Here is a 25,224-nt window from a genome sequence, read left to right as displayed (position 1 = left end):
TTCTTTCCTCAGCTATTTGTAAAGCTTCCTCAGACAGGCATTTTGCTTTCTTGCATTTCTTTTTCTTTGGAATGGTTATAGTTGCTACCTCTTGTACAATGTTGTGAACCTCCATCCAAAGTTCTTCAGGCACTCTGTCTATCAGATCTAATTCCTTAAATCTATTTCTAACCTCTACTGTATATTCATCAGGGATATGGTTTAGGTCATACCTGAGTGGCCTAGTGCTTTTCCCTACTTTCTTCAATTTAAGCCTAAATTTTGCAGCCAGAAGCTCATGATCTGAGCCACAGTCGGCTCCTGGCCTAGTTTTTACTGACTTTATAGAGCTTCCCCATCTCTGGCTGCAGAGCACATAGTCAATCTGATTTCTGTGTTGACCGTCTGGTGATGTCCATGTGTAGAGTCATCTCTTGGGTTGTTGGAAAAGAGTGTTTGCTATCACCATCGTATTCTCTTGACAAAATTCTACCAGCCTGTGCCCTGCTTCATTTTGTACTCCAAGGCCAAACTTGCCTGGTATTCCGGTTATCTTTTGGCTTCCTACTTTAGCATTCCAATACCCCATGATAAGAACATCATTTTTTGGTGTTAATTCTAGAAGGTGTTCAGAAGTACAGGCAGGAATTCAAAGAGGCAGAACTAGAGATCAAATTGCCATGGATCATGGCGAAAGCTAGGGAGTTCCAGAAACACATCTGCTTCTGTTTCATTGACTATGCTAAAGCCTTTGATTGTGTGGATCACAACAAATTGTGGCAAGTTCTTAAAGTGATGGGAGTACCAGACCATCTTATTTGTCTCTTGACAAACCTATATGTGGGTCAAGAAGCAACAGTGAGAACTGGGCACGGAACCACTGATTGGTTCAAAATTGAGAAAGGAGTTTGGCAAGGCTGTATACTATCACCCTGCCTATTTAACTTATATGCAGAGCACATCATGAGAAAGGTGGGGTTAGATGAATCATAAGTTGGAATTAAGATTGCCAAGGCTGTGGTTTTCCCAGTTGCAATGTATGGCTGTGAAAGTTGGACCATAAGGAAGGCTGGGTGCCAAAGACTCCTGTGAGTCCCTTGGATCAAACCAATCAGTCATAGAGGAGATCAACCCTGACTACTCTTTAGAAGGCCAGATACTGAAGATGAAACTCAAATACTTTGGCCACCTAATGAGAAGGAAGGACTCCCTGGAGTAGAGCCTAATGCTGGGAACAATTGAGGGCAAAAGAAGAAGAGGACGGCAGAGAATGAGGTGGCTAGATGGAGTCACTAAGCAGTCGGCATGAGCTTAAGTGGACTCTGGGGGATGGTGGAGGACAGGAATGCCTGGGGGAATGTTATCCATGGGGTCGTGATGCGTTGGACATGACTTTGCGATTAACAACCATAACAATTATACTGGATAGAATAGAAATTCCATTTATCATTAAAGTCTTCTCTTTACATAGTTAATTTTGCCATCACTGCATATGTTGGGAAAATTTGGATAAATCCTGTCAGAAAAGCATTGCTTCTGTGTGCTTTTGCAATTGTAGAATCAATCCTGTACTCCCTCCTCAAATCAAGCTAAGTCACTGTTTAAAATGGCATTGGAATTCACAGTTTACCAGGAAGTATCTTGCTAGCCCAGAGGGCTTCATGTGCCCTGGTCATTCAGAATGTCTAGAGTCTAGATAAGGGTCTGAGTTCATGAATAGTTTCTCAGTAGCTTGAGTTTACATGTCTAAGCAGACCTGGAGGTGGGTTCAAGTTACTCAACTAAAGTGTCAATACACTGCAATTAGAAATATTGTAATCTCATTGTATGATTGACTGACATTCCTTTATCTGTTCTGTATGTGATGACCTCAGAACCTTATTGTAATGTCTGCATTCTGTCATCAATTGCCCTGTACCTGTGACGTGACTGGGAGAGTATAAATGCCCTGTAATGGTACTGAAGCTTTGCAGCAGAATTTACCTCTGCCTGCCCGGTAATGCATTATCATGAGCACGGACCTGCGGGGAACCTGGGCCAAAACAATAAAGCCACAGATGGTCTGGACACTTGATCTTTCCCACGAACCCGAGTTTTATTTCCTCCTCACAAATTGAGATTCTGGCATTTTCTGACACATACTCCGCCAACTTTTTTTCCCAATCTTTGAAAAAAAAGATTGTTCTTTGAAAAAATAAATCTGGCATTATGTTCAAAAGCATGTTCTTAGGACTCATAGGAAACTTAGCCTTAAAGGTTTTTTGTATTTCTGCATGTATCAACTTCCAAAAACTTTTAATTATTTCATAGGTCCACGACATATCATAGAAAGTCCCATCTAGTTTATTACATTTCCAACATTTTCCACTGTAGTTCTTGTTTATTTTTTCTATATCTTTGGGGTGATATACCACTAAAAATACAAATTTTTCATATCCCCAAAGGTTATTAAGTCATTATTTTTCCTTAAGTATTTCCCATATGCTTCAACTGGGGATCATGGCTTTCTTTTTCTATAGATACTATTAACTAATTCATGCCAGTGTGACATCAATCACAGGACATCAGACTCACTGCCTCTGAAAACTGACATCTACTTTGGCAGCTATATACCACTCATCTGAGTGTTTATCTGTGAATTGACGTACATTTAGCCCCAAGACCAGCCTTGTAACAGATCTGTTTCCCAGCATCAGAAGGTTCCATTCATCCAGAGATTTTCCCTATCAAGTTTTTTGTGCAGAAGGAAGTATTTTGCTTCCAAGAAGCTTGGAATGGATGCATAGTGAAGTTGATCTCCCATTGACAGGAACAATGAATGACAAGGATGTTTGAGTGGTCTATTGTGCCAGTGATCAAAAGCAGAACACCACTTCTCCTAAAAAGGAAAAAGAAGAAGAAGGAAGTAACCTACACTGCTAACAAGGAAGCAAAAAAAGATTCCCAGTTACCAGGCAAAGAGGAAATCCAACCCGTTTAGTATTTTCTAATACTATTCATTCCCCCCACCCACCCATGCATATACCAGGTCTGAGTGAAAATTCTTCATCCTCTTTGTGTGGGGAAATGGAGTGGAATGACAGAGGGATGAAAAAGTAACACCGGAAATGCATTTCTAAAAACAATCAAGTCAGTACTGAAATATTAACATGGTGGAACCCGATTGGCAACACATTCCAGGGTTATGATGCTACTGCCCTCAGAAATGTGCATGTGAGAAGGATCCCTCTTCCTGAGTGTAAAGCAGGCAGACATTGGCGAAGTCCTTCAGTAATTTGGTTCCAAACTTCTTAAGGCTTTACAGGTAAGAACAACACTCTAAATTGGGACTAGTAACACAGAGGTAACTAGTGCAGCTGGTTCAGTATAGTCATTTATGAACTGAAATTCTCACATCTACCAATACTCAGGGGAGCACATTCTGTACCTGCTGAATTTTTTGACTGTGTCCAATGGCAGCTCCACAAACAGTACATTACAGTAGTCTACTAGCTCACTAGTGTGTGGATAATGGAAGTAAGGATCATCTTCTCCAGAAAGGGTCTCAGTTGGCATATCAACCTAAGCTGGTAAAATGCTTTTCTAGGCTCTATAGCCATCTGAACTTTTCCAGTTGGCACAGAATCCAACCCCAGATGCCACACCTAACTTTTTAGGGGAAATGTAACCCCATCTAAGACCAGCTGCACATCTTCATCCAAAGGAACTGGTTTCCCAGCCGACAGTAGCTCTTTTTAGCTTGTTTACCCTCATCCACTCCCCCAAAACTTCCACACACTGATTTAAGAGTTTGACAGTCTCCCTGGGATGTGTAGATGGAAATGAGAGGTAGAGTCAAGTATCATCTGCATAATGATGACACTTCAGTCCCAAATTCCTGATCATAGAATCATAGAATAATAGAGTTGGAAGGGACCATGAAGGTCATTGGGTTCAACCCCCTGCTGTTGCAGGATATCAACTTACACCATCTCACTCAGATGACTTTCCACACCAGTTTTAGGAGGGATAAGATGGAAGCTTGTGGCACTCCACCAGCTAATGGCCATAGGGTGGAATAGGGGACCCAACACCACTTTTTGAGTGCTTTTCAGGAAAGGCTGTAGCAACTTTAACACCACTTTAAACTCAGTACAAATAACTGATCCAGAAGGATGCCATGGTCTATGGTACTGAAAAATGCTGACAGGTTCAGAAGAACAGAGTTGCTTTCACCTGATCCATCCCCTGATGTAACTTATGAACCAGAGTGACCAAATTTGAAACCTGATTGAAGAAGATCTAAGTCATCAGGATTATCCAATACTGCTTAGGGTTGTGAGACCACCACTTCCAACAACTTACCCAAGGATAGCAAAGTTGGCACAGCAGAGTAGCTAGCCAAAATCATAAGATCTAAATTTATTTTCTTCCACTAGGGGCTCACCACTTCTTTCAAAGCTATGAGAATCTCACAAGGAAACATTGATTACCAAAGAGCTCCAGGTATCCAGCCCAACTCCATCCAGGTTGTACAAGGCTTTAAAGAACAAGTTGCAGTTCTGAGTCCTCCATGTACTTTGTATCCATAGGTGCACAAGCTGAAAGTTACCTACAATATGATTAGATGGTGCATCAGATTATGGCAAAGCAACAGCTTCCATGTTGGCATGAATACAAACTACCTTAAGGGGCGGCATAGAAATGTTATAATAATAATAATAATAATAATAATAATAATAATAATAATAATAATAATAAATATATAGCAAAGTGTTCACATAGGGCTTTTGAGGGCTTGAACCTAAACCCAGGAGCCCTTTAATCACACTAAAGAGCTCCACTGCATAACATCAAGCTGATGTAATGATGGCGAAGTAGTATTTCTTCACCACCATCACAGGTGCAGAATAAGATCACATATGGATTCCTGTCTGTGTTTGTATTTGTTATGGGTTTTCTGCCATTTGTATGCTAATAATTACAGCCGTTTCATGCTCTTCAGTTCCTTAGAATACCATGTTTCATGATCTAGGACTTTCCAGGGTCTCTGAAGCCCTAATTTCGTGTAGATCTCTGCCTGTCCTCAAAACTTATCTGCAAGTTCATGCAACTTGCAAAAGCGATATGGTATCCTTTCCCGAGCAGATTGCTGACCAGGAAGGGAGAGGAAGAGGGTATCAGAGAGAGAGAAAAATAAAAAGGTATAAGAGGGAAATAAGTGGGTGGCAGAGAGACAGAGAAATTGATGGCCCCATGACCTTTTTTCCTGTGGTTTTGATCCTGTTCAACAATGACATGTGGTCCGCAACAGATGACTCCTGATAGAATCTGGGTACCTCCTGCTCAACAATGACATGTGCCCCCCATGCTCCCTATTACTCATCTGGCCACTAAATCATGATGGCTCTTAGTGTAGTTTTCACTGTTTATGTGGTACAGAGGATTTTTTTCTTTCGGGGGGAGGGGGTAGAATAGAGCAGGGAGGCACACTGAACAATCCCAAAGACAGATTTGGGATTTTTCTGAGTGCTGAAACTGTAGCATTTGACTTGTTGGTTGAGTTTCACATGCACTAGCTTTGTCACATGTGAATCTTGTTAAGACAGGGTGATACACAGAAGAAAAAATAAAGTTTTGGTGAGAATGTAATTTTTCATTAGTTCAACCTTCGCATGTGAAAAGCCCCCTTGGATTTCATCTTTGCAGAGTAGGCAATATGCTCAACATAAGCTTGGAGCCTAACAATATATATCAGATCATATCAAGGGTTGTGAACTCATACAAAATATTAATGCTTATTTAGACTAAATTGACTACTTCTGGTGATTTAAAACTTTTTGCTGTATCGGTGTGGTGCCAGTAGTATCATTTATTATGAACTTGCCCATATGTTATTAAAGTACATAGGTTTGTACTGTACTTGGACTTTGCCTACTCTACTTCAAACCATATATCAATTTAGGACATGGTTTCCATGTTCTGCAGGTTGTGACTGGGTCCTGTCCAAGGTCAGGCTGCTACAGCCTCTGAGTGTATGTCTGAATAGGGAATAGTTGATTCTTGATGTATGTGTGTGTGCCTGTATGTGCGTATGTTTTGAGACTCTTGTAAGGCTGGGAAGCATGAAGGTTTCACTGCATGGTTTGCTCTCAAATGATAACACGATGCACTTAAAATGGAAAGCCACATACCCACAAAAGGATATTCTTGGCTTCACAACATATTTGGCAGCCATTGGACAATATTTGACTGGTTAATTGACTGGCATTCCAGGCTTAATAAAGACATGCTGTGCATTAAGAAACATCTCACATGTGAGTGATGCCTGAGTTGCAATTTCATAAATGGACCTGTTTGCCTACCCAGCTCCTATAGATAGCGATGGTATTCCACAGCATATCTCTTCTGATTCTTTTATGGTGCTGAGTTTTTATAAGGGATTGGCTTGTAGTTCTCAGGGAATCAAGATAAGGAACTGAACAAGATGTGCTGCTTCAAATGCTGTGTTTATTATAAAAAGTGGAAATATAGCAGATCACAATAGCCAGCTAAATATAGTCATGGATTAGAAAGCTATTGTTTCCAATCCAGCTATATACAACTGAGACTCTCCAAATGGAATGCCACTTGACCTTTCATGTTCTATCAGCCAGTGCTTGCAGTATTTAACTGAAGCTGGGACAAGAGATTGCCCTTGGAGATGTCCAGTGTTGACATGACAGACCCTAGTATTTTGTCTCAGTCATGTTTAGGAGACACAAGCCTGCTTCGGAGCACAAAAGAAACCATGGCATCCATGGATCTGCATTGTCCATGCCTCATAATGACATCAGAACTTTCTTCAATTTGTCCCAGCTTGTACTCTCTGCTGGCCATCTGAGACCACCACCACTCTTAAGGCATTCAAAAATTACTTACTTTGAAGTAGAGATTCTTGATGCCCAGAGCAAAAAGCAGATCTGTGTAGTAGACAAGGTATGTGTCTCTGTGTGAATGATTACTTCTGTGGCACTCTGTGAAACATAAGATCTAGTGGCATGGCTTAGAACTTAGCTTTGTTGTCCATAAATATATAACTTTAATGAAAAGATCTGCAATATCTTTTTTATGCAATGTGTTTGTAGTGCTTTAATACATTCTCTCTTCACATGCTTTAGAATTACAAATGCTTCCGAATAATCCTACTGATTGATTGTCAGATTCAGATTGTGGCATTTGTTTGGGTTCAGGTGTTTGTAGCATATGTTTAATGTTCTGTGTTAGATAAGATATATCCCCATTCCCCAAGGCATTTATGAAAAACCCACTTTAATGTGGCACTGTGACTTTTAGACAGGGTTGAATCCCAGACAGATTGATGCTCACATCCTTGCCTTTGAACATGGAATGTTTTTTACTGTAAGCTTCACAATCCACCCAACCCTTGAAATGAAAGTTCTTACCTTAATGTGGATTATATCTCATATTTTTTCACAATGTTAGGCTTCTATTTACCGAATGTTATAGGATCATTTACAGAACGGTACCTCTTGGAGCTTCAAGGAGGCAGAACAAATTTGTGCTCCATGAAGTCCTCCATTACAGATGTTGAATATTCCATGCAGTTGATATTTGAAAGATATCATTTCATATTTGACTTCCAGGATGTGATTGTGTATTGGTACAGTGCAATCCTGTGCATATTTTTTGTAAACAAAAAGTTCATTGGGTCCCTCTATCTTAATTATTTGTTAGCTGAGTGTAAACTTTCAGTAATAGGTGACCTGTTTGTATCACTCTTTAAAACCAGTTTTATATAGATGTGGTCACCATTACCTGGAAGATAGCTTGCAAATTTTGAGAGAGAAGGATGATAATTTGTATTGTACTTCAGAATGTTAAAAATAGTTTACATTTACTATCTTGTTGTGAGCTTTGCAGCAACCTTGTGACTCAGTATTAACACTCTTACTTTATTTATTTGTACTATTTATCTACTGCTAAGTATATATTTTGAAATTCCTATGTGGTTTTCATATAAAATTGAAAACCATAATTAAAATCACATTTTAGATAATTTTTAAAAGTAGTGCAATATGAGACAGTAACAAACAGTAATATAATCACCCTCTCTATAATACCGAGTAGTAGAGGACCAGTAGAATAATGCAATGTGGCTGTATTATGGGCCAGGGAAAGCCTGTGTGATCAGGTGCATTTTTAGGAGGCATCTGAAAGATACCCAATTTCTGCCCCAAGTTGAAGGGTTTGACAGAATGGCTTGCCTAAGGCCATCTTGTAAATTCACAACAACTGTGAAATGTGAACACAGTTTAAAATAAAAGGCAAGGCCTGCAGATATTTGAGAAATGAGATAGCTGACAAAGACCATGGTATGGTAAGCACTTGTCCAGTGGTTCACATTACTGCATGTACATTAGGTAGTTGCAGTCCTTACAAGGTAATTTAGTATTGTGGCTCATGTCACAGATGGGGGAACTGAGGCTGAAAAGGTGACTGAAAAAGTCGGCTTACTTAAATTTCTGTAGTGAATTTTTACTGGGGGTGAATGAGAACCAGGGATTTCCTAATTCATCACTGAGTTGCTTGGGCACCATACGGGATCTGTTCTCTCAGTGAGGTTTCTAGTAGGTGTTTTCTTTCTGTGTGCACTTGGGTGCTCAGGTAGAGGAGCTGTTTTGGTACTCTGCATGCCTCAGGAATTCATGGCTCCATCTGTTTGCATGGAGGTGAGCAAAACATACTGTCAGGGAAAACTCCTAAGCTGTGGAAGGGGGAAGCCATACTTCTGCCTCTCCCCCACCTGACCCTATACAAAGTAATGAGTGGCTTGCCTCCATTAATTTGCATAGCAGTGGGTAGAATGAAGCTTCTGCATCTTCAGAGCTGGGGGAAGGGATTGCTATTTTCTGAGCCTTCAAGTTGACTCGGGAAAATTGCTGGTGTCTTTGTGCAAGGGAGCATTTGTGAAGAAGTCAGCTGATTATTTCAAACTTAATCTGAAGGCAGTTTTGTAATGCTATTTGCAGAAGGGACCACCATTTTCACAGGCAGTGCACTTGAGAATACCAATACCTGGGGGCAAACAGGGAAGGAGGCTGTTGCCTTCATGTCCTCCTAGAGCAGGAGTCCTCAAACTTTTTCAACAGGGGGCCAATTGAAAGGTGCCAGTGATGGGCACGGGCCGCCAAGGCTGTGCAGGTGGGGGGGGGGGGCACCCACGCACATGGCAAGGCAGGGGCAAGTGCACACAGAGAATGTTTTCTCCAAGTGAGTCCAAAACTATCTCCTTGTGAGCAAGCCAGCGCACGGCGAGGCACCGGCTTGCTCACAAGGAGTTCATTTTGGACTCACTCGGAGAGTCCAAAACCTCTATGGTGGGCTGGATAAATGGGCATAGCAGGCAGGGTCCAGCCCACGGGCCGTAGTTTGAGGACCCATGTCCTAGAGGCATCTGACTGTATACTGTGGGAAACAAAAAGTTAAACTAGAAGTGCCTTTCATCATTCCAAAGAGCCTTTTTAACAGTCTGAGCAACTTCTGTTGGCACATATGTTTCAAATCACATTTTTCCTTGTCATGTAGAGTAATTTGGAAATAAAGAGAATAGATTTGGTTAAAAATAAAAATGTTTCCACAGAGCTAATGGGCTAACACAAATGTGATTTTATATTATAAACATTAAGTCTGGTATTTTCAGATTGTACTTTTATATTTATCCTTTGTGAATGCAAGGAATACAAATCAGGGAAGTGTAATTCCTTGCTTGACCAGATGATTGCCCTGGGGGGTCGAGAGGGGCAAAATCATTTATATTATGATGGCATTTGGGAAGGTTCAAGTGTTCCATCTACTGTTGCCGAACTGAGCAAAACAACAGAGGATTTTTTTTTCAAGGCTGTGGCTGGAATGAGAAGACGATTGAGATGGTGGTTGAAAGGGAAGGTTTCCTGTGCACCATGGTGCCAATATGTGATGGCCCTCCCCAGCAATAGTATTTATTTTTCAAAAACCATAATGACTCAAAATCACATGGTTATCATCACACGCCCTATCATGGATCACTGCCTTGCAATGGTGAAGGGGTGTAGCACAATGAAGCTATGAGCCATGCCCTGCAGGGACACCCAAGACAGACAGGTCATAGAAGAGAGCTCTGACAAAACGTGATCCACTGGAGAAGGAAATGGCAACCCACTCCAGTATCTTTGCCATGAAAACCCCATGGACAGTACCAAAAGGCTAAGAGATATGATGCCGGAAGATGAGCCCCTCAAGTGAGGTGTTCAGTGTGCTATTGGGGAAGAGCAGAGGGCTAGTACTAGTAGTGCCAGAAATAATGAATCGACCGGGTCAAAGCCAAAAGGACTCTCAGTTGTGGATGTATCTGGTGGTGAAAGGAAAGTCCAATGTTGCAAAGAACAATACTGCATAGGAACCTGGAATGTAAGATCTATGAATTGAGTTAAGCTGGATGTGGTCAAACTTGAGATGACAAGACTGAACATCAACATCTGAGGAATCAGTGAACTAAAATGGACAGGAATGGGTGAATCTAATTCAGATGACCATCAGGTATGCTACTGCAGGCAAGAATCCCTCAGAAGAAATGGAGTAGCCTTCATAGTCAATAAAAAAGTAGGAAAATCAGTACTGGGATTCAATCTCCAAAGTGACAGAATGAACTCAGTTCGAATCCAAGGCAAACTATTCAACATCACAGTAGTCCAAGTCTACGCTCCAACTACTGATGCTGAACAGGATAAAGCTGACCGGTTCTATGAAACCCTACAACACCTTCTAGAATTAACACCAAAACATGATGTCCTTACCATCATGGGGGATTGGAATCCAAAAGATAACTGGAATAACAGGCAAGTTTGGCCTTGGAGTACAAGATGAAGCAGGACACAGGCTGGTAGAATTTTGTCAAGAGAATACGATGGTGATAGCAAACACTCTTTTCCAACAACCCAAGAGATGACTCTACACATGAACATCACCAGTCGGTCAGCACAGAAATCAGATTGACTATGTGCTCTGTAGCCAAAGACAGAGAAACTGTATACAGTCAGTAAAAACAAGACCAGGAGCTGACTGTGGCTCAGACCATGAGCTTCTGGTTGCAAAATTTAGGGTTCAATCGAAGAAAGTGGGGAAAAGCACTAGGTCACTCAGGTATGACCTAAATCATATCCCTGATGAATATACAGTGGAGGTGACAAATAGATTTAAAGGATTAGATCTGGTAGACAGAGTGCCTGAAGAACTATGGATGGAGGTTCACAACATTGTACAAGAGGTAGCAAATAAAACCATCCCAAAGAAAAAGAAATGCAAGAAAGCAAAATGGCTGTCTGAGGAAGGTGGGTGTGGGCTTGGGTGGACTCCGGGAGATGGGGGAGGACAGGATAGCCTGGAGGAATGTTGTCCATGGGGTCGTGATGGGTCAGACACAATTTTGCAACTGAACAGCAAAAATTGATACAAAAGTTTCTCAATGGCATGCTAGCTGCTTTCACCCCCAGATAAAGCGGTAGTCTGCAATATTAATCCAACAATTTTCCCTCAGAACTAGAGCTCTGCTAGAACCCATCAAGGCTCCTCCCAGCTAACAGCAGCCAGGGTGGGATGGATTTGATGGGAAAGGGAGGAGTAAGACTCCTAAAACTATAGTTCTCATATTTTTATTTATTCAGGGATAAAATTGACACTCTGCCAATGCTGCTTGGCTAAAAATTTTGTAAGAAGATGTCTGCAAAAGAAAGTGAAAAATTGCAGATGAGCACCTTGTCTTTAAAGACAAATGGACTATTGAATACTTTGTTATAAACAAGGATAAATCAGTTTGCCTGATATGCCTTGAAATTTGTCTCAGTGTTAAAGAAGTACATTGTTACAAGGCACTTTGAATCCAGTCACAAGAGCTACTCAATATATCAAGGAGAGGTGTGAGTGAACAGGATAAATTATCTTAAAAAGTCAATGTTTTTGCAGCACGTTTTAGAAAGCATGTTGAGAAGAACCTGTGGACAGTGAGGGCCAGCTAGCATGTTGCTGAATATTGCTTAGCTGAGAGTGGCAGGCCATTCACTGATGGTGAATTTGTTAAGAAATGCATGGTTAAAGTAATGGAGGAACTGTGCCCTGATAAGGTATCTTGTGCTAGTTTCCTGTGTCAGTTTTCTGTAATTACAGTCACCAGGCATGTTGAAGAACTAGAAGAAGAGCTGCCATGTCACTGATTGTCAAGACAAAATGTTTTGATTTTTTCCTTTGGTATTAGATGAGAGCTATGACATTGTAGACACTGCTCAACTACTAATATTTATCAGGGGGAAAGATTCCAACTTCAGAATTACAGAAGAATTGTGTGCACTGCAGAGTTTGAAAGACACTACAACTGCATAAAACATATTCTTGAAGGTGTGTGAATCAGAAGAAAACTTTGATCTGAGTTGGGATAAGTTGAAAAGCATCACAACTGATAGTGCAAGAGGTGTGATGGGAAGTAAAACTGGTGTAGTTTCAAGAATCAATGAAGAGATAGTGAAATTAAGCGGCACATTTTCCATGCAATTTCACTGCATCATCCATCAGTAAGCCTTGTGTACGTAGTAAGATACTTCAGTGGGAAAGTGTGATGCATACTGTTGTATTCAGCATTAGCCATCAAGTGTCATGGCTTACTCATCACCAGTTTCAAAATTGAAGAAAGTTGGGAAAAGCACTAGACCACTCAGGTATGACCTGAATCATATCCCTGATGAATATACAGTAGAGGTGACAAATAGATTTAAGGAATTAGATCTGATAGACAGAGTCCCTGATAATGGATGGAGGTTTGCAACAATGTAAAAGAGGTAGCAACTAGAACCATCCCAAAGAAAAAGAAATGCAAGAAAGCAATATGGCTGTCTGATCAAGCTTTACAAATAGCTGAGGAAAGAAGGGAAGTGAAAGGCAATCCTTTAACCCACCTTCCCCTCTCCTTTTTGGGGATTGGCTACAAAGCCAACTCCCCATCTGGGTCCATCACATCTGAAAGGTAGGTTCCTACCATTGTAGAGCACGTATATAAAATCGAGTTTGAAACTTTGCCGCCTTCAGGTCTGATCCGATATACAGCAGCCTCTCCAGCCCTCCTCAAAGAAGTCACTGAGCTGCTTTGTAAGGGAGCAATTCATAAACTGAATCACTCTGAAGGACTGCATGGCTTCTACTCCAGGTACTTTACTACTTAAGAAGAGCAGTGCTAGATCAGACCAAATGCTTATCTAGTTTCTGACATTCTGTTCCACAATGGCCAACCAAATACTTCTGACAAGGCTATAACAAGGATATAATTTCTGACAAGGATATGAGGACAATAGCACCCATCCATTAGTTTATATTTTCATGCACGGAGCTTTACGGTTGTGCATCCAAACAGCTATATGTACTACAGCACACTGCAGTGTAACAGCTACCTAGAAGGCCTGAAAATTAGAAATGGCAAAGATCTATTGCTTTCACTTCTCTTGAAAGAAAGCATGGTACCAGCTTCTAGCTGTTGAATTCCACCTAAACTTGTAAAACATATATTTCAGTAATTTATTATTATTTTATCAGATATTAAACTCATATAGATACCAGTTTACAGCTGAAAGATGAATTGAACCTGGCAAAGCCTCCAACTAAATATTGCAAATATTTTATTATTAATACTTATTTTATGGTAAAATATGTATTTAAATAAGAGTTGTCATTTGGATCTCATTGAAAGACCTCAAGAGTTAATATTCACATATCTCTCAGGTTCCACCACCTTAATCCTGCATATTCCCGTTCAAGTCAAAATCTTCTGGAAGATTAAAGAAAACATACTGAAGGCACATACCTCCTAATTTTAAACTGACACATCACTGTGATGCTAGCTAGTACAGGTTTTTATCAGGCTGGCTGGGGTTGTTTGGATTGGCATGCTGTTCTATTTCATCTAGTTCCCTATAATTGGAGCCTGACTGCTATTGTAAAAATACCCTAAAAAGAGTCCAACAGATACCAATGCAGTGGAGAGGACGTTGAAAGACTACAAAACAGCAAACTTCTCCATTGTGTAAATTAATACATGGGGCCCAATCTAGCCAAGACTATGTGCTATTAATTCCATTGGTTATAATTGAAATGATTTATTGTTAAGTTATCTCCCACTGAAAGCAATGGGGCTACGAAGTGGCCAGCTTTGGCTAAGTTATGCCTATGGAGTGTAAAGTGGTTCTGGACTCACTTCTTGCTTTCCTTTTGTGGATATTAAAAAGCTCAAAAGCCTAGCAGAGTTAAAAGGGAAAGTTTACAAATTTCTTTTTTCTTCCTGTCCACTTTTCAGATACCACCATCATCAACGCTACTTGATGTAAAGCATAAGTTTCACAAAGTATGTAAGTATCTGGAAGCTTTTTGTTGGGGGGAAAACTGGCGGTGTGTAAAAAACAAACTGTGTGAAAGGAATCCTGGCATATTGTGTGAGTGACTTTGTCAGAGGATGCAAACATTAGGACATCTCAATTTGTTCTTGCCACACTCATCAATGGTGATAAGCTTGTATAAGCATAATCCAAATTCATATATTTTATAAACAAAAAGCAAGTTAATCACCAATATGCAGTGTTGAAAATGAAGGGCATTATTTAATAATGTCTTTCTCAGTTGCTTTTACAATAATACACTAAAACTGAATAATCAGGTGTGCTTTTGATTATTATGTTGCATTTACATTCCACCTTTTTTTCTCTTGCATGGAACCCAAAGTAGCTTACATAAATCTACTCCACTTCATTTTATCTTCACAACAACAACCCTGTAAGGTAGGTTAAGCTGAGATTCTGGCCTGAAATCACCAAGTCAGCTTCATGGCTGAATGGTGACTAGAGATCGGATCTCACAGGTCCCCAATCTAACACTCTAACTACCAGACCACACTGGCTCAGTGACTAACAATTAAAATTGGCCCATGCCATTTAAACAGTTATAGCTTGACTTGTGTTATCTACCAAATAAGTCAATTTAAGTCTGCATCCCTAGTTGTTTTGCCACTTAATATTAATAAATTCAGTGTTTTCCATGAATTTCAGATCATTTGTAATGAGGGGAAAAAGCTTTGCCTTTGCCTTTATGGCTCAAACAGGCATTTCTTTAAATATATGTCCAGCAACTTCCTTTTTAATTTTTTTTTTTATGCAGACCCCCTTACCAGCACTGGGACTCCGACATGGCTGGGGGGGGGGGGGGGTTAGGGGACCTTTTAAGATCTGGATCAGGTCCCTATACCTACTCTTGAGTAAAAGTGAAAAGAAGACACAGATGTCTAGAAACATATTTAAACCAATAATTCTTTTGGCTTCACATGTGCACATGTGGCATCTTGCTTATATAATCTATTTCTCTTTGATCATCTTTTGTGAATGACTGCCTGTTTTACTACTGTGAGCATCTCTGAGCAAAGCAAATCTGACTGGGCACAGTCCAACAAAGTGAAGCACATCTGTCTCATTGCTTTTGCACAGCTCTCCCTGCCCCACATTTAAATTCGTGATACTTAAAATATGATTCATTTTCACTGGGTCGTATTCTCTGTTTTTTTCCTCCAAAAGAAGGATCCAGATGGTTGAGCTCCTTTTTAGGAATATCTTCAGGCTGTGGGGCAATGAAATACAGGGTTGTCAAAATGATACCATTATCTCACTTGTTTGTGATTGTTCTCAGACACCTGATCTCCATCCACCTTAAGCGAGATTTAGAGTGACCTTTGCTATTTAAGGGCTGCATAACCTAGAAATTCACTTTCATAGGACATGCTTTACCTCTTCAATAGGAAAAGCATTTTTTTTTTTAAAGTTGGGTATTAAAGCCAGCTTCTGTGATGAGTTTGTGCTGAAGTTTTACATTTCTTCAGTTTCCATTTCACTCTCAGTGTTTTGAAACAGTGCAAAATGAAAATTCCTTCAAGAACAACATTCTTTGGGTAAACAGCACAATTCTAGCCACAACTCTCCATCTCACCACTTGAAAAAATGAGGCTTGCAACAATTACTTTTCAGTACAAATGCAGGGGCTATAAGACACAGGCTCACAGCCAAGGTTTAGAGGAGATAAGGCTAATGTTAGTTCAGAGGACTCCTTTGTCAGTTTGACAATGCTAAAACAAGAATTGTTCTTTCCACCCTTTCTTATGCTCATTTGGCAACAGGCTAATTCTCCTTTCCTCATTTTTTTACTTGCTGTCATAGAGGCGGTGCAGCTGCTCCACAGTTCTGGATTCTCTGGATCAGCCTTCCTGCAATCTGGCTTCCTTTAGATATTTTGGATTACAGTTTCCACCATTCCTCATCATGAGCTATGCTGGTTGAGACTGATAGGTGCTGAAGTTAAAAACCAGGTTGAGAAAGGCCGCTCAGGCCATACAACCCCCTTCTGCCATCACAGGTTAACTAAGAGTTCTAGTGGTGTTCTGGTTAACAGATGGCTGTGAGGAAGCAAACTTCCTGCAGTTCAAACTTGCTTTGTTGCTGGGGCTGGTGTTCTTTCTGTAGAAGGGAGAAGATGCAAACTCCCAGCAGCTCTTAATTATCTGGCCAGGACAGATGCCAGATTGACTCCTCCTCCCTGAACTATAGTAGAACCAAATTTCTTTTTGAAAATTTTAATTTTGGCTCTTGCCTCTTGGCAGAGTTGCAGAGAGGCAGAAGCACAGACTGGGAGAGAGTGCTGAGTGGCCAGCGGACTGGTAAAGGCAGGGTAGGAGCTGGGCGGAGTAGCAGAGGGCCAAGAGCAGCAGAGAGGAAGGGAGGCGGGGCCAGAGAGGCTAGAGGGGCCAGGAGGAAGCAGAGGGGTGTGGCCACCAGCCTGAGAGGCTTATATGGTATTGTCCCTTGTCTGCATCCCTTAGCTGTGGCCTGGGCTGTCTGGGGACTCCCTTCCCTGGGAGGCTGAGGGTTTTGGGTTTTTTTGTTTTGTTTTGTTTTATTGCTTTGTTTTTGTTTGTTTGTTTTTGTCTTGGTTTGTTTTGGGGGTTTTTTTGTGTGCTGTGCTGTGCTGTGCTTTGTTTTTCCTCCAATTTAAATTTTATCCTTGTGTGTGTGTGTGGGTTTTTGTCTGGGAGAACTGGGTGAGTGAGGGGTACTGCAGGACAGACAAGGGGAGGGGGACCAAGGTAGGGTCTCAGAAGAGTTCCCAATGGCAGACCAGGAGATGGCCTTGGCAGGAGTCACAGGTGTTGCTGTCCGCTGCGACAGCTCTGACATGTTCGCCCTTTTGCCCCAGGAGATACAGGGATATACTTGCCCTCGGTGCAAGCTGGTGGTCCTGCTAGAGGAGGAGGTGAGGTGCCTGAGGGCCGAGAGAGCTCTCCAGGCCCCCTGGGAGCAGCCCCCCTCTGGACAGAGGGTCAAGGGAGAGGCCACGGGAGGAGCAGCCGGGGAGACATGGAGACATGTCACCCAAAGGAGGAGGAGGCCAGCATGGCTTCCTCCTTCTCCTGGCATCAGTCTGGAGCTGGGAAACAGGTTCTCTCCACTTGGGGAGGATGGAGCTGATGAGGCCTCGGGGGACCAGCGGAACCCCCAGCCTGGGACGACAAGCGGTAAGGGGCCGCTGCAGGAGAGGCGAGGGGTAGGGCACGGCCACCCACCACCACCAGGAAGAAACGGCAGCGGGTGATTGTTGGGGACTCCCTGCTGAGGGGCACTGAGGCGGCGGTGTGCCACCCCAACCTGGAGACAAGGAAGGTTTGCTGCCTGCTGGGCACACGCATCTGGCATGTGAAGGACAGAGTGGAGTGTCTTGTTCGCTCCGGGGGTCACCAGCTGCTCCTGGTGATCCATGTGGGCACAAACGACATGGCCCGGCAGGGTGTGGTCAGGATCACCAGGGACTTTGAGGCCTTGGGGAAGAAACTCAGGGAGCTAAAGGCCCAAGTGACCTTCTCGTCAATCTTACCAGTCTGGGGATTTGGGCCAGGCAGGGACAGAAGGATCTCCGAGGTGAATGACTGGCTCAGGCTGTGGTGCCGGAAGGAATGCTTCGAGTTACTCACCCACGGCACCCAGTTTCTTGCCAATGAACTTCTGGCAAGGGACGGGTTGCACCTCACGATGATGGGGAAAAGGTCCTTTGGAGATGCTCTAGTGAGCTTCGTCCGGAAGAAACTGAGCCAGTGGGGGTAGGTTCAGGCCTCCCAGAAACGTGTCTGCACTGGACAAGTGTGGGGAGAAGATCAGGGCTCTGGGAACAGGGTTTTAGAGGTACTACAGGGATTGACAGGGCTCCTACAGAGAGGGGCCAGGTATCAGAGAGGATGGGAGGAAGGAGGAGGCTGGGAACTCCAAGGAAAGGAAGCGGTGGGAAGGAGTTGAGGTGCATGTACACTAATGCTAGGAGCATGGGTAAGAAGCAGGAAGAGCTTGAAGCTCTCCTGGGAATAGGAGGGTATGACCTGGTTGGAATCACAGAAACTTGGTGGGATGAAAGGCAAGACTGGAATGTGAACATAGAGGAGTATCACCTTTTTAGAAAGGACAGGAAGGGAAAGAGGGCTGGGGGGAAGGGATAGGATGCAGTGAGATAGAATGTAGCACAGATGGGGATTCGGTAGAGGCAGTCTGGGTGAAACTTTGGGGTTTTGACAGGGAAAGAGACCTGACAGTGGGGGCATGTTATCACCCTCCAGGTCAACTTGAGACCCTGGATGATGTCCTGACAGACCAGATTCTAAGGATATCCTGGGGGAGAGACACAGTAATTATGGCAGATTTCAATCTCCCGGATATTAGTTGAGAGACTCACTCGGCGGTGACAGTCAGGTCACGTCACTTCCGAGAAGCTATAGAGGGAGGATTTTTCACACAGAGGGTCCGACAGGTGATGAGGGGGGGAAACATCCTTGACTTGGTCTTGACCAATAGGGAGGATCTGATAGATGAAGTAGAGATTAGGGGAGCTCTGGATGCGAGTGATCACTCCATCCTTTGCTTTGAGATCAGGGGACTGGGGACGTGCAGCAGGTTGAGCACTAGAAGCTGGGACTTCAAGAGGGCCAACTTTGGCCAACTGAAGGCCAGACTGGGGAAAGTCTCCTGGGATAGGTTACTGGAAGGGAAGCAAGGGAGGTTTTGGAGGCACAAGCCTTGACGATACTTCTAGTTAGTAAGGTGGGGAGGTGGAGGAAAGTGCCACCATGGATGCAAGAGGAGGTGCTTAGAGGGATTAGATGAAAGAGGAACCTCCGTAGGAAATGGGTACTGGGGGAAATAGACAAAAGGGTATACCGGGAGGAGGAGGCCCATTGCAGAAGGATTCTTCACAAGGCTAAGGCGGAGACTTGCCAAGAATTACAAGAGCAAAAAAAAGGGCTTCTCTCAGCATGTAAATAGGAAGAGGAAGGGGAGACAAGTGGTGGGACCACTAAATAAGGAGGAAGGAGATCCAGTGACTGATATGAGGGAACAGGCACAGATGCTAAATGACTATTTTGCCTCTGTGTTCTCCCCAAAGCAGGATGGGGGAGATCCTCATAGGAGATTAGATGAGGCCGGGGACTTAGGGGCACAGATAAGAGTCACCCCCCCTAGAAATCGAGGGGCTTCTCAGAGCATTCGACATTACAAAGGCGCCAGACCCTGACGGGTTACACCTGAGAGTACTTAGAGAGTTGGCACGGGTTCTCTCATGCCTGCTGGCCTCCATTCTTGAGGCCTCATGGAGAACGGGTGAAGTTCCAGAGGACTGGAGGGTGGCATCAGTGGTCCCAATTTTCAAAAAGTGTAGGAGAAGGGACATGAGGAATTACAGACCAGTTAGCCTTACGTCCATTGTAGGAAAAACAATGGAAAGGCTCATAATAGAGAGAGATCTAGTGATGCTGGATAGGGAAGGGGGGCTGACAGCCACACAACACAGCTTCTGCAAAAACAGGTCCTGCCAGACAAACCTTGTGAAATTCTATGACAAGGTTTCGAGATGGCTAGATGGAGGGGATGCAGTGGATGTGGTTTACCTGGATTTCAGCAAGGCCTTTGACAAAGTGCCCCATGATAGATGGAGGGGATGCAGTGGATGTGGTATACCTGGATTTCGGCAAGGCCTTTGACAAATGCCCCATGATATCCTGGTGGAGAAACTGAGGAGTTTTGGGATACACCAAAGCACTCTCCGGGGGATTAGGGCATGGTTCACTGACCAAAAGCGGAGGGTAACCATTAGTGGGGAATCATCGGGATGGCGGCCAGTGGCAAGCGGAGTACCCCAGGGCTCTGTCCTGGGGCTGATCCTGGTTAATCTTTTCATCAATGACATGGAAGAAGGGGTGAACAGTCTGCTGATCAAATTTACAGACGATACTATAACTGGAGCAGTGGCCACAACTGAGGAGCAAGTACTCCAGATCCCAAAGGATCTGGACAGACTTTGGAAGTGAGCAGGAGGCAACAGGATGGTGTGCAATGTGGATAAGGGTGAGGTCTTGCACTTGGGGCATAGGAATAGGTGTCATAAGTACAGGTTAGGGGACAAATGGCTTGAGAAAGGGACCTCGGGGTACTGGTTGACTGCAGGTTAAACATGAGTCAGCAGTGTGATGCAGTGGTCAAGAGGGCGAACCCCCCCCCCCCCCGCCCTTGGTTGCATAGCCAGAAGTGTGGCTTCTAGATGGAGAGAGGTATTACTACCACTCTATACGACTCTGGTGTGCCCGCAACTGGAGTATTGTGCTCAGTTTTGGACCCCTCATTAGAGAAAGGATATAGCCAAGTTAGAGTCAGTGCAGCATAGGGCCACAAGGCTTGTGGCTGGTTTGCAGGGGATGGGGTATGAGGCGAGACTGAGGGATCTGGGTCTCTTCAGCCTGGAGAAGAGGAGACTCAGAGGGGATATGTTGGCAACATACAGGTATGTGAGGGGATGTCACACGGAGGTGGATAGAGACCTTTTCTCCCCTGCAGAGGAAGGCAGGGGTGAGCATGTCCTGAGCGGAGCCGGCTAGAGTCGGAGGTCAGACTAGATGGTCCAGGAGGCCCCTTATGACTCGCTCTGTTTCTATATTTCTATGTGTCTAATTCCAGAATTTGCATCAGGAATTTAAGTTTAGTAAAAGAGTCAGAGTTCAGAAGAATGTTTTGAGTCAGAATTTTTTAATGCAAGATGTGGAATCCAACATACTTAGGTTTAACTCTTCAGTCATTTCTGTGCAAGTGGAATTATTCTGATTAAACTGGCTAAAAGTTGAAGTAGGAAGCTTATCAACCCCACAGGCCACAAATGTTTTCTTAAAGCAAACAACCATTTAAATTTAATATTAAATGCATTGACTCAATTCAGTACAGTCGTGTAATCTAAAGATTGTCATCACTCATGCATGACATACATCCCTGTTTCTTGTTTAATGCCAATAATAGCTTGCCATGACGTCCAATTGGTAATTTGGTTTATTTATTTATTAAAAGCTTTTACATGCTGTCCTATTATATAAAAATCTCAGGAAAGCGTACAGTGTTTAAAAGAACAATTAAAACCACAACAATTTCTAATAAATAAATTAAAAAAGAATAATATATAAGACAAAACAGTAAATCACAAAACAAGAGTGACTGAACATTAAAAGTTGTTGATTTTAAAATACTATTTAAATAAAAAGGTTTTGACCTGGTGCTGAAAAGAGTATAAGCTTGGCTCTAGGCATACCTCTCTAGAAAGTACAGAGTCTGGGCGTCACAGCAGAGGAAGCCCTACTCCCAGTTGATGACATTTTTACCTCTCTTAGAGAGGGTTCTCAGAGCAGGGCTTCTCCCACAAATCTTAAGGGCTGTGAGGGCATATAAGGAAGGAGACATTCCTTCAGATATCCTGGTCCCATGCCATTTAGGACTTTATAGGGCTTTATAGCACCTTGAATTGTGCCTGGACTTCAATTGGAAGCCAGTAGAGCTGGTAGAGGACCAGCGTTATGTGAGAGTAATGGCCGGTCCCTGTCAGCAGCCTGGCAGCTTTATTTGGTACCAGCTGAAGTATCCGGACCATTTTCAAGGGCAGCCCCACATAGAGGGCATTGCAGTAATCCAAGCGGGAAGTTTAGAACTTGCTGTCAAACCCAGAACCAATGTCCAAGTTAATTATGTAAGTTTGGTAAGTCCTGGGCTGTTTAATTATGGAGACTAATGGGAATATTGAAAATGCTATGTTGGATCTAAACTTGATCATACTTAGAGTAGAGCCATTGACATCAATGGAACTTACATTAGTCTAGATTCAATCCAGTCTCTTTAATTTAGCCATTGGTATTCAAGATTTAGTAGCTTACACTTACCTTGTAAGCCTGGATTAAACTTAATAACCTGATTCACATAATCACCACAGTTCTCTATGGCCGAAGAAATGAGGCCTTTGAATTGTGGTGCTGGAGGAGACTCCTGCGAGTCCCTTGGACCGCAAGGTGATCAAAGTGGTCAGTCCTAGAGGAGATCAACCCTGACTGCTCTTTAGAAGGCCAGATCCTGAAGATGAAACTCAAATACTTTGGCCACCTAATGCGAAGGAAGGACTCCCTGGAGAAGAGCTTAATGCTGGGAACAATAGATGGCAAAAGAAGAAGGGGACGGCAGAGAATGAGGTGGCTAGATGGAGTCACTGAAGCAGCTGGTGTGGACTCTGGGGGATGGCAGAGGACAGGAAGGCCTGGAGGAATGTTGTCTATGGGGTCACAATGGGTCGGACACGACTTCGCAACTAACAACAACTATGGGTTGGGCCATAGTAAGACACACTGCCCATGGGTGCCAGGTTGCCTATTCAAGCCCCAGTGGCAGGTTTCATCTGTTTGATAAATAAATGTCATTGTCTACTGTAGCATTGTTTCTGGTTTGTTTTAACCCTCAAGCAAGCCCTGCCATGCCACAGCATTCCATAGCAATCTATCACCAGGAGATGAATACTAGAAATGGTTGCTGGTATGCTCACCATGGGTTAAAGAAGGCATATTGAGCTGTGGCAATTGCGTGAATTGACCCATTGCTTCCTGTATGATTGTTAATCCTCAGGCGGGACTTTGAAATATATGAAGCAGGCATCAGACTAGCATGGTATACTATGCCAAATAAAATAATCTTATGGTGTTTTCCTATTTTAAAATGTATATTTTTTCAATTATTTGAAAGCAGGTCCCCAGTGGTATCCATCTCGCATAGGCCTCCGACTAGAATGCAGTAAGTATTTATTTTTCTTGCCATCATATTCTAAAGTATCAGGATTTTGAAAGGAAAGAATGGTTTCTTAAATTAGCTTTGTATTAAGTGTCAGTGTTTCTTTTTAATTAAGATTTTATTAAGATTTTAAACTAAAAACTAAAAAACATCAGTCATCAAATACATTGGACGTACTGGGTCAGCCCCCTATAACATATCTTTTTAACATTCTGTAATCATATTAAATCGATTTATAAACATTTAAAAACATCTTTAAATCTAAACCAAGTCCCGTTTCTCCAGCCAATCATAAAAAAGTCCCAAGTTTGATAGAAGACAGTATCTTCTTTCTCCTTCAGTAATAGTGTCAATCTGTCCATTTCTGCACAGTCCAGAATCCTTTTTAAAATCAGTTCCTCTGTGGGTAGTTCCTCACTCTTCCAGTATTAAGCAAGCGCAATCCTCACCGCTGTGATTAAATGTAGCATCAAACACATTTCTTGTTTGCTAATATTTTCCGGTATGACGCCTAACAAAAAAATTTCAGGTTTAAAAGCTAAGGGTTTTGTAGCATTTCCTCAAGCCATTTATGTATTTTAATCCAATACTTTTTCACACATTCACAGGTCCACCACATATGGTAAAAAGTACCCACATCATGTTTACATTTCCAACATCCGTTTGACATATTTGGAAACATCTTAGCTAATCGACTTGGCGACAAATACCATCTATAAAACATTTTATATAAATTTTCTTTATACGAAGTTGCTAAAGTTACCTTAATATTTCTCTCCCATAGCTTTTGCCACTTTTCTAATTCAATATTATATCCAAAATTTTGTGCCCACGTTATCATAGTTTTCTTAACCTGTTCCCCTTCCATTTTCCTGTCAAGTAAGAACTCATAAATTCTTTTAATCATTTCCTCACCTGTTTAGCATCACTTGATCAAAGGTCTTTATAAAACCCCCATATTTTACAGGCTTTAGCATATCTTGATTGCATCTGCACCTTATACCACCAGGAGATATTAAGTCCCTGTTCTTGTATTTCTTGATCTAGTTTCAAGCCTCCATCCTTATCCAAAGTATCATCATATCTTATGATCCCTTCAAAATTCAATACATTTGGCTACACAAAAGCTTCCATAGGTGAAAGCCATCTTGGTAATTTATTATACAATTTTGACTGTAACTTTTCCCACATTGACATTAATGATCTTCTGATAAAGTGACTTTAAAAACTCCTATGAGACTTAACCTTCTCATACCACATACAAGCATGCCAACCCATTTGCAAATCATGACCTTCAAGATACAAAATTCTCTTATTTCTCAAGGTTATCCATTCTTTTAGCCAAGTTAAAATAGACACTTGATAGTACAACATCCAATCAGGAAGACCAAAACTCCTGTTCTTTTTGGTTTCCTGAAGCATTTTTAATTTAATCCTTGTTTTCTTTTTTCTTCAAATAAATCTCAAAATTTGAAACTTTAAATCCTCAAAAATTTTTTTATCAATTTTTACAGGAATCATTTGGAACAAAAACAAAAGTTTTGGTAGTATATTCATTTTAACAAGTGCTATTCTTCCCATCAAAGACAGTTGTAAATTGGCCCATTTTTCCAGATCACCTTTAATATCCTTCAATAATTTATCATAATTGTCTTCTTTCAAAGTTGTGCATTTAGCTGTAAGATAGATTCCCAAGTATTTAACCTTTTTAACAATCTGCAAATCCACTTGTTCTTGGAGTCTTTTTTTCTGATCTTGCATAAGATTTTCAACTAAAAGTTTCATTTTTTCTTTATTTATTGTCATCCCCATAACCTTACCATATTCTTCAATCCATTGTACAAGTTTAGAGATTGTTACAAAAGGTTCCCCTATTATAAAAACCAAATCATCTGCAAATGCTTGCAATTTATAATTTTCATCCCTAATTTTAGTACCTTTAATGTTTTCATCATCCCTGACATTTCTATTCAAGACCTCTAAAGTCAGAATGAACAATAGGGTTGACAACGAGCATCCTTGCCTTGTACCCTTT

At 42.1% G+C, this 25,224-nt stretch overlaps 1 protein-coding gene across 9 annotated transcripts in view; it reads left to right on the top strand.

The window, feature by feature from the left end:
- The first annotated feature begins 6,488 nt into the window (after positions 1–6,488).
- The window catches only part of TECRL (trans-2,3-enoyl-CoA reductase like), a 63,670-nt gene continuing 44,934 nt past the window's right edge, over positions 6,489–25,224 (top strand). For 4 of the 9 annotated variants that reach the window (XR_006416808.1, XR_006416809.1, XM_044452097.1 and 1 more), the window contains exons 1-3: positions 6,491–6,936; positions 14,330–14,381; positions 23,145–23,192. Coding sequence is in view for 6 of the 9 variants with exons in the window: in XM_044452097.1 (XP_044308032.1) it covers positions 6,706–6,936; positions 14,330–14,381; positions 23,145–23,192 (331 nt within the window). In the remaining 3 variants the exon portion in view is untranslated. Of the gene's footprint in view, positions 6,937–14,329; positions 14,382–23,144; positions 23,193–25,224 lie in introns of all 9 variants that reach the window. The other 5 variants (XR_006416811.1, XM_044452108.1, XM_044452065.1 and 2 more) reach the window with 5 other exon arrangements.

This window comes from Varanus komodoensis, unplaced genomic scaffold, assembly GCF_004798865.1.
Source record: "Varanus komodoensis strain SLA01 unplaced genomic scaffold, ASM479886v1 scaffold10, whole genome shotgun sequence".
Lineage (NCBI taxonomy): Eukaryota > Metazoa > Chordata > Lepidosauria > Squamata > Varanidae > Varanus > Varanus komodoensis.
This window is presented reverse-complemented; position numbering and strand designations above follow the sequence as displayed.